Source organism: Ixodes scapularis, unplaced genomic scaffold (assembly GCF_016920785.2).
Source record: "Ixodes scapularis isolate PalLabHiFi unplaced genomic scaffold, ASM1692078v2 PGA_scaffold5__190_contigs__length_132052651, whole genome shotgun sequence".
Taxonomy (NCBI): domain Eukaryota; kingdom Metazoa; phylum Arthropoda; class Arachnida; order Ixodida; family Ixodidae; genus Ixodes; species Ixodes scapularis.
In genome coordinates this window covers 95,030,185-95,040,481 of record NW_024609880.1, presented here as the reverse complement: position 1 = coordinate 95,040,481, position 10,297 = coordinate 95,030,185, and the positions used below count along the sequence as shown (strand labels likewise).

At 45.4% G+C, this 10,297-nt stretch overlaps 1 protein-coding gene across 1 annotated transcript in view; it reads left to right on the top strand.

The window, feature by feature from the left end:
* Positions 1-5,750: 5,750 nt before the first annotated feature.
* The window catches only part of LOC8023415 (monocarboxylate transporter 1-like), a 29,543-nt gene continuing 24,996 nt past the window's right edge, over positions 5,751-10,297 (top strand). The window contains 2 exon segments of the mRNA XM_029977434.2: positions 5,751-5,946; positions 7,027-7,170. Coding sequence (XP_029833294.2) covers positions 5,751-5,946; positions 7,027-7,170 — 340 coding nt within the window.

Below are 10,297 nucleotides of genomic sequence, written 5' to 3'. Positions count from 1 at the left end.
GATGGTTTTGTACGTTTTACACCAGGTTACCTCGTGGAAAAAGTTAATGTCAGCCATTCTCTTCAGTAGCCGGGAATATAATTATACCAAGTAAGTTTAAATATATCTAAGAGCGAAGTGATGCGTTGTATTGTACAGCGTTAGGCATTGGCAGCGCCAGCTAAAGTGGGCGACACTTGAAGAACATAATGTGAAGCTGTTCTGTGAGGATCTCGAGGAATGTCCCTGGACGTGCAAAATGCATCCGGCTCTTGACGGCCATTATAGTTTGCATGGCGGTCAGTGGGCATGTGTAATGCAGCGAGATAAGTTTGGTTTCCCATTACGGCAGCACTAAAGTTGAGGAGCCATCCCAAACATCGACTAGACCTGGGCCCTGTTAGGCGAACGTTCAACCAACCTCGTTAACAAACACTGTTATTTGTGCAAACAGCGCAACGACACAGACAGAGTAAGCGATGGCTGACAGACGGCAGCACTGACTTATAAACTTCTATTGGAGCTTCCATCGAATATGAATATTACGTGTGTCAAAACCAAACAAGTCAGAAAAAGAAACCCTACACCTCTATTCCCTGGCTTGTTTGGTTGACACAAGGAATATTTATACTCAGTCAATCAGACTTGTACGTAATTCAACTATAGTAAAAGCTTAGGACTGCTGGGCGAATTGGTAATTGTCATTCATATTAAAAATAGCGCAAAACAGACTGGACAAAAAGACGAAGAAGCACACAGGAAAAGCGCTAAGTGGCAAATAAAGTTCATTGTATGCTTCCAACTTTGCTATCGCTGTGCCCGCGCGTAATCTCGTCTCAACAAAAACACGGCGTACCGCGAAATCAGTAGATATAATCCGCCCACCGCCTGTTCAATAAGTTAGGAAAACAGCCATATCACCCCGCCGCACAATCCGAACGAGGAAAGGAAAAAGCGCCGTGTTAATATTTACAATCTAGGTAGTGTTAATGAAACTGTTTCATTATCACTGTCTAGCTTGTAAATATTAACATGGCGTAAATATTAACACAGGACAGACACGTCGCAAATGAGGCCGAGTAAGTGCGGGATTAGTACCAAAGGCTGGCGTTTTTTTTTGTTTGTTTTTTTGTGTCCCAAAGCTCAATGAGACTTGACCGCTTGTCCCCGCTTGCTCACAACGAATGAACTCTTTCCCGCTACAGGAGGTGTACACACTGCATCCTCACTTAAAGGAGTTAACAAAATGCAGCACCCGCTCTGAAGCTCACGTCATCTGGTCATTTCTCTGAGTAAAGCAATGGCGCGCTATAAGACAGGTACAAATAAGTGCCTTATAAGTTGATTATGTTAAATAGTTCGTCAGCGAGAATAAAACAATTACTCTGTGGCGACTTATACTATTTGCCGTCATTTACGAAAAAGAAAACAAAAACAAACGGATGCATTTCAGATTTCGTCGCCCTTTTCGAAAACAACTGATGCACCTCCGAATCTCCTAAAGCAATGCATACCGGCTAAAAAAAAAAAAAAAAAAAAAGAGAGAAAAAAACGTTTTTTAGGGGATGAAAGGGCATTCTGAACGATTGTTTAAAAGTACTTATACTTTACTTCGAAAGTACATTTTTTATAGTACTTTATTTCAAGTACATTGAACCCGATGTACTCACTACTTTACTTGAAGTACATAACCCCTCATTTTTTTGTACTTCCCAGTAGTTTTAGACGTACTTTACGCAACAGTGTAAACAAGCAAACACTATCTGCGGAATCAAGCTCAGGCAGTGCTAAACCTCAAAGGAGAAACGATACATCCGCAGTACATCATTGACCAAAAAGAAAGAAAAAAAAAAAAAGAAATGCAAAATCGTTAGGCATGCAGAAGCAGAACTATCTATAAAATAAAATTCTGTGAAAACACAAGCCGCTTTATATTCGGCTGCATATTCGGCTAGCACTTCAAAAGTAATTCACAACTTTTCGCAGTAATTAGTAATTTACTCAAGTGCTTTCATTTTGAGTAATTTCTACTCTACTCAAACTACTTTTGAAGCTGATACTTAGTAACTTAATTACTTTTTTTTTGTAACTTGTACATGTCTGGGTCAACTCCTATCAAGTTTATTTCTTAGTCAGTGCTGTCATCCGTGACTCTGCTTTTTCTCTGTTCGTATCGTGCCGTTTGTACTTTTAAAAATGAACCAACTAGCCCAATCGTTAATGTTATCTGTTGCCGGCTGGAGGTGCAACAAAAAGGTTGCGGCGAGGTGTAATGTCAGCAACCAGGAATGCTAGATGCACGCCTCATGAAATTCGTTTATAGAGGACCTTCTTACACACGTGACACCCTTTCCGAGTGCATGCCCACTTATACTCTCATAAAAAGGGTGTATTCTTACACCCCTTGCCTTATGTACGACACCCCAAAAGGGTGTATTCTTACACCCTTCGTCCCATATACGACACTCCAAAACTTCAGTTCGACGTACAGCCGCGCTGACGTCGAACCGACGTTCCCAACTTTCACACGCGGCTTGATAGCCGAGTGGTATACAGCTTATTAGAATAGCTAATGCACGTGTTATTGACTACAAAAAAAAGTAATCGGGGTTCTCTTGGCATTAATGCAAAACCTCGATGATTTTGTATGTGTGTGTGTTTTTTTTGGCAGTCTTTCATACGTACTTTAGCCGTTTAATGAGGTATATCTCACCATTCTCAAGCACCTCGTAAAAGTTCAGGCCGTCTCTTCGACGTCCGACCGTTGTACGTTGAGCTTAAGTTTTGGGGTATCGTATATGAGACAAAGAGTGTAAGAATATACCATTTGTTTTTTGCTGAGAGCGTAAGAAAAGAGACGACTGCCTCCAATATAAGAGGCCACATACAGATGCACAAAAACAGACCAAATCCGTCCTAAGACAGGTCGGATTTATACTTTGTAGTATCGTGACCTCATGGTTTTATGGTGCTCAACTTGTGCACCGGCGTGTCGTACGATCTCTTGGATGTTTTGTGTCGTATGCGTCTTGCGCTTTAGGCATGGCCGTATACGCCATATAGTTGTGAGTGGGGCGAGTTGCATGAACCCGTATACGCCATATAGTTGTGAGATGTGGGCGAGTTGCATGAACCAACTCGCCCACATCGCTACTCTGATTCAGTTCCTATAAAATCGACTACAGAACAGTGCGGCAGAGTCTGTATAAGCACGGGACTTTTTTTCTCTAGACTCTCTCCAATGAACCTTTTCCGAGAAGTGTTCTGCGCACGCGCTAGCGCCCGATGCCAAGCGGCGGAAGTCGGCACGAAAAACCGAGGGAATTCCGGAAATTCGGAAGGAGGCTGTGGATCAGCGAGTAGAGCACGTAATTGCAGCATATATATAAATGTGTTACACAAAAGGAAAGTGGACGGAAAGAAGAACATGACGCTTGGATAAACGCTACGGATGCTCCTCTTTAAAGCCACGTTGGGCACGCGCCTCAGCTCAGAAAGCGAAAAAACATGTATAGCGTAGCTCCCATTATCGATTGGGTAGCTCAGGTAGATCACTTCCTGGATTTTTAGGTCGTGCCGCCACCGCCTGGTGCCGTCGTTATGTGGAAAAGGTCAAATAAACGAATTTCTTCTCCTTTCTGAACATTTTCATAGGTACAGATAGGGAAAGTCAAGCGTTGCTGGCTTTTTCTGCGCATCTGCAGCAACGATTCGTTGTTCGCAAAAAAGAACCAGAATGAAGCCGTTTTGTTTTCCCTGCTATGTTTAGTGATTACGATCATTATTGCTTCAGTATTTCCTAAAAAAAGTTAAATTAGTACGTCAATAAAAAACGACTAAAATAAACATGTTCTTGCAGATGAGACGTTCGCACGGACGAGGGTGAAACGAAGTACTTCAGTTGGTCACCGTGGGTTCGGAGGGGCGGGTCCATTTCAGGCACGTGGGCTTCCAAACCCGGAAGACCCCTCAGCAACTTTGTCGAACATAGCGAACTTGACTGATAAGACAAGGCGACGCACGGTGTAAGCGCGCAGTGGGAGTCCGGATTCGAAGAGGCTGCTATCTCGGAGACACAGCTACCTACTTGGCTCGGCAATATACAAACCGCGTCAACGCTGTCTATACTCAAAGATGGAATTCAGTTGACGCCCCGTTGCAGTTTCTATTTAGGCGTTCCAGATACAAAGAACCAAAGTTAGGAGAGATGTAGCGAAACATAGCAAATAGCGCTACGGCCCTATAGGAACGAGTACAAGAAGTGACCACCGACAAGCCACAGCATTGGTTCTATCCTCTTCTTCTACACGTCATTGCCCGCAGCGCAATTTGTTTTTGCCGTGTTTGTCGTCACCGCGAGCCACCGAAGCCAATCCAATGGCGTTTCAGGGTCTCGTGATCTTTGGGACGGCACTAGCGATGTTTCGGGGTGCGTAGTCACATATGACACGTTCGCTGCGCTGGATTGGCTGGTGTGTCTCGTATACTGTCCGCTGCGATTTATCGTAATGTGAAACGGAGTGTACACCAACAATAAGGATAATGCGGAGTCTTGCGGTTTAGAGAAGCTCGTTTTAGCGAACGCCGTTTTACCGACCCCAGTTTATCGAATTCCTTTATAGAGAAACCCAGTTTAGAGAAAATGGCAATGAGCCTCCTTTTAGCGAATTCGGCCGCCGCGAAGCGGCGTGTGCGAATAAGTCGGGTCAGTTAACATTTTTGTAATGAGCCACCGCACACTGCCGCCGCCAAGCGGCTGGAGCGCAGCAGGGGGGCTCTAGGGGCCCTTGGGCTAACACGCGCACCAGTGATACACGCAAGTAGAAAACCCTTTTTTAAATAGCGTCCCCTTTTCGATAAACGGCATTTCTGTAAACCTAGGCTCTGCTTTCTCTAAACTATGCTTCGATAAAACGTGCCCGTTCTCTAAAACGTGCTTCGACGACATGGCATTCTATCAACTGTAAACCCAGGATGATGTACCGGATCAACCGAACACGTTTTATTGACCATTTGTTATGCTATCAATGGTATGCCAATGTAGAACATTCCAGCAATATCTTAAAACCCGACCTATACTTTGTTTCACTTTACGTTCGGGAGCAGATGATCATAAGATTCTTTGGAGCCGATCGCGCAGCACCAAGAAGGCATCGTCACGGCGCTCGTCGTTTTTGTGCGTCTGCAATCACCAACTACCTGAACCAATCGAGCATACAAAAAAAAAAAAAAAAAAGAAACGGAGGCTTATGAAAATGGATGGATGGGTATGTTATTGGCTGTATACTTTGTAACAGGCGGTAGCTTGCGCCACCTAGCCTAAGTCATACGGATTCACATGCGCGTGATTTGTTTGACGGTGATGACAAATGTTGAAAAACGACGAGCTCAGTGACGGTGCACTTTTTACGCTGCCTTGTTGGCTTGATCCGATCGTATAGCGGTGGCAGCTGCGCTTGGACTTGATGTTAAACGGACTGTAAAAACCTCTGCAAAAATCGCCCTCTGCGCGCATGTCATCTTTGTCTGCTGGGCCGTGGAACGCCTTCTGAGCATGCGCTGCTGCTCTGTTGTGCGGTATATTAGACGCTGCCCACGAGTCTACAGCTCAGTGTCTCAGCATTTTTTACACGGGTGATAAGCGGTACAAAGGTCTTGTTTGCGGTTGTCGACTCGAGGAAATATCGCTGGAGCGCTTTTTTTTTTCTTTTCTCCAGGAGGTTTTCCGAAGTGGAGCTGGCAGCGAAGGCGCAGCGGAGACGTCCTTCGAGATGACCCAGTTTGTGGCTCCAGACTCCCGCGCCTGCTGGGCTGTGGCTGTCTCGGCAGCCATCTACGTCTTCTTCGCTATGGTGCTCGTCAAGTCCGAGTCTGTGCTCTACTTGGGCTTCATGGACATGCTCCAGCTGGGCAGGGAGGCTGCCTCGTGGCCCCTTACTCTGGCGCTCATCCTCTCGCAGCTCGGAGGTATACGGGACCATTCATTTAATGCCGTAGCCGGGCCACTGCTACTACATCGTACAAAAGGCAGTCTACAGACACCGTCCGAGGTGTGCTTCTTCCTTGTCACTCTTGTTATACAAAAACCGTCTGCAGACACGTTCGAAGAATACGTATATGTATAAGCAAACATGGTTGAACCATGCTTGAGGAGTGTCCGCGGGTAATACTGTCGTCATGTCGGTAGAGAAACTCCGTGCCTTTCGTATGCGGAATGCAAGTTCGTCTGCTCTTTTTGCAGGACTTGTGGTGACGTCAGAACTCCGAGTTCTGATTGGCTCTGAATGAAGAATAGTGGGTAGACCTCAAGGCAGCTTGCTTGGAGGTCTACCCACTATCCCTCAATCAGAGCCAATCAGAGCTCGACGTCTTCCTGACGTCACCGCAACTTTTGCACGAGAAGCAGACGGCTTGCATGATGTATAAGTAGTGTGACAGCGGCTTTAGGAGTTTTTACGACAGACAAATAAAAACAAACATTCCCGCGTAATTATACAATCAAATTATTGTCTCGCGTTTTTTTAGTCATCCGTAAGTTCGCACGGGTCATAATCGTTGTTACAACTCAACGATTGTAATGCTCGCGAAAACAAGTACTTCAGCCATGGGCTTTTTTCTCTTTTCAATCACAATAAGATCCAGTGGATGCTTCAACGCCTTGCAGCAACTGCGCGGAACGGCAATTTTGTGTGAAAGCTCGAGTAGGCATAAATATTAATGTAATGTTTCGATGGCTATCCACATATTTGATTGCTTCTTGAAAGCACACATATCCGCCAAGTCAGTGCTTACCACAAAGTTATATTGGACTGTATCAGCTATGGCACTGCATATAGGCCCTAACAGGTTTCCCAAATCGCCAAGCTTTAGACATGATTAAAATAACGCGAACTGGACAGGGACGAAAAAAAAAAAAAGGCACACGTACGACAGGACTGGCATTTTAGTTCACGTGCGACGTGTTGCTGCCGCAGCGCATCTCTCGCGAGGGCACTACTACCAACCCTGTGGTTGAAGCGCAAAATAATGATAAGATTGACTGCGCAGGTCCCTTGTACGGCGTGTTGAGCCTCTGGGTCTCAGAACGGCTGCTCATGATCGGTGCTGCCCTGGCGTGCTCGCTGGCCACCATGGCGTGCTCCTTCGTCTACAGCCTGGGATGGGTTGTCCTGCTCTACGGAATCATCTTGGGTGAGTTGGGCAGGCTGACTTGAATTTGGTTTGATTCGTGCAATTCCTACATGAGTGTAATGACTATTTTTTTTGGTCTGGCCTCTTAGTTGTGTGGCTCTCGGGTTCTGTGCGGTTCTACCTCAACCGATCGGCTGCTTGCGCACGTAAGCGCGCCCGCACCGGCAGGAATTTCATTTCTTTGGGGTCATGAAGTATTTTCCCCCAGATTTTACCATAGTTTTGTCTGGTGTAGTGGTTCACTAACCAGAGGTCCAGAGCACCACATGCTCAAATTTCACCATATTTTCGAAATCTGGTGGCAAATTTTACCATCTAGCAACACTGCGAGTAAACGTTGTCACCAACCTTTTCTACGCTTGCTTAGGCTGGGAACAACTGGCCCCATAATAACATTGAGTCAATAAACTCTCGTCCGTTGAGGCAGACCAAGTTCTGGGCTGTTTAAACATACACACAACCCAATTTGTTTTTTCGTCAAACACAGGTTTTTCGCGTTATGACGTGGCGGGGGAGTGGAGAAAAAACGCTGCAAAGTTTTCTTTTCTTACAAACCCGCAGATCCTTTTATCTTTGGGACGTCTTTCACTGAAGGAGCGAAAAATCTCTACTACTCCCTATACACCGTTTATCCTTAAGCTGAGACTACGGTCAAAGCAATAAGCTCGAGCTTACCCGCACTCCTGGCTTTGAGACATGCATTTATTCGTTCTGCAAGAAACAACGCTTCAAAGCAGCGACCTCGAGCTCTAGTGCTTGTAGCATTGGCTGTAGCCTCAGCTTAAGGGCGAAAAAAGTATAAACCTTCCCAAAAAAGAGCGTGTGGCCGGTGCCATTTTGAGTGTTCGCGCGTATGGCGCGTGCTTTGCTCCTTTTCCGAAGCGACGAACGCAGATCGTACGCTGGGCTGTGATTTTGTAAACATTGAAATGGTGTATTCGCGGCGAGGTGTTTTGGTGGCGCCCTCCTATGGTTTCCTCTCCTGACGTCAATAGCTTGAAGTTCAGGAGTGTTTGTAATGAGCATGGTGGAAGCTTGAAATCATTGTGTTCTGATAACAACACTGCCAACACTGTCAAAATTAAAGTTTTAAAGTACTTTTATTTCCGTCGATAAGAAATCCTTTGCTGACCTTATAGTCAGCATTCGGCCAATCGTGGCAGGCCGACCACAGCGACGCTTTCGCTCGCTCACGTCACCAATAGGCGCCAAACAAGAGCAGCACAAGAGAGCGTGCGAGGACGACCGTGGTTCACACCTGTGACGTCACGACAAAGGTTACCAGCTGCGACAAACATGTTTGATGGTCTCTCAGAATCACGCTGGAGGCTTGGGGTAATTTCATTCTAAACTCAACACCGCCCAAGTTGACATTCTGACGTGGTTCTTATTTCCGCCGATTGGAAAACGCCCCTGCCGTTCCTTTCCTTTCTCTCGATCTTTTAGATATCCCGACGTGGCTAGGTTAGAACCAGCCGAGTAGCGTTGTCCGCCTTTTGGGCGGATTTGGCCTCCGGGCAGTTGTCCCCCATCGGAAGGATCAAATCATTTTACCGCTTTTTTCTAAGCAGCGACTATTGGCCACGTAGGCTACCAAAAGCGTCGGTGTGGTCTGTTTTTCAATATTAGCCCAACTTGGGATGAATTCTTTTTTCATCAATGGTAATAAGAGTAAATGGCATGTTGTCTATATTGACGGTGATGTTTTAAGAAAGCGATGACTCGAAGCTTACATTGTACACAATCAAATTTGTCACCGCCGATTCGAACACGCACCATCGAATTTGGCGTGCACAACTGATAACATGACCCTGACGTCAAAAGAAGGAACTATAAAAGGACATCACTGAACGCGCCTGTACACTATGAGCCCCGGCACGAGCCTCTTCGCTTGGAAGTCTGTCATGGCTGCTCGTGAATTTATGGAACGCTATTTTTTTTTTTTTTGAATTTCAGGATTTCTAGAACTATTATTTCAAAGATTGCACGCGGTGCTGTTCCTTGTCGTCGCTCAGTTGTAAAGCCTCAAGGCAGGAGTGTCGAAACAGGGGGACAGGGCGGGGTAGACATGTAGAAGCTAATAAAAAAAAAGTAATTAGGATAAGTTACCGAGTATTTGCCTCAAAAGTCATTTGATTAAAGTAGAAATTACTCAAGTGTAAAGTAATTGAGTAAATTACTGACTACATAAAAAAGTAGCCAATTACTTTTGAAGTTCTTTTTATATTTTATTATGGTAACAAAAAAGAACACGGGTTTTGATACGTTACCAATACGTTACCGGAATTCGGCTAGCCAAATATAAGCGGTTTGCGTTTTCACAGAAATGCTTTCATTGTTGGTTCTGCTTCTGCGCGCCGAATTGTTTTGTTCTTTGTTTTTTGGTCAATGATGTACTGCGAATGTATCAGTTCTACTTTGAGGTTTAGGACTGCCTGAGCTTGATTTTTGCAGACACTGTTTGCTTGTTTACAGTACTGCGCTATGTACATCTCAAAAGTACTTGAAGTAAAGTACAAAGTAAATGAGAGCTTATGTAGTTCAAATAAATGATTAAAATATGGCAACCAACCAATTCCTAAACATGTAGGAGCCCTAGGTTTCGAACCGACTCGGTTCTTCGTCAGGGGCGACTGTGGCCGTTGAGGAGCGGCGTTTTACGATCTTCTTTTTCTTTTCTCAGGGATGTGGCGCATTCCTCGATCTTCTTCTTTCATGAATATGGCGAAGCCCGTTCACATACACTGCTGGTAAAGCACCAAGGCACCTATTTATGTTGCCTGGCGTCGTTTGAATATGCCAGGACTCGATGAAAAGCCTATGTCGGTTGTTAGCCTCTGCGTCGATAATGCTGGTGTTGTCGAAGTCAATCCGGTGGTCTTTGACTTCGCAGTGCTCAGCGACTGCGCTGCGCTCGTGGTCGAGCTTGCGAACGTCGTTTTTGTGTTGGCGTATTCTTTCATTAAAATTCTTTGTCTCGCCGATGTAAGTGGCTGGACAATCTGCACAAGGGATCTTATAAACCACGCCCTGCGTTTTTTTCTTTCGGAGGGCGATCTTTTGGGCGGGGCATGAGGAATCCAAGCGTGGACATCGGCTTGTGGGCCACGCTGATTCCTTCTTTGGC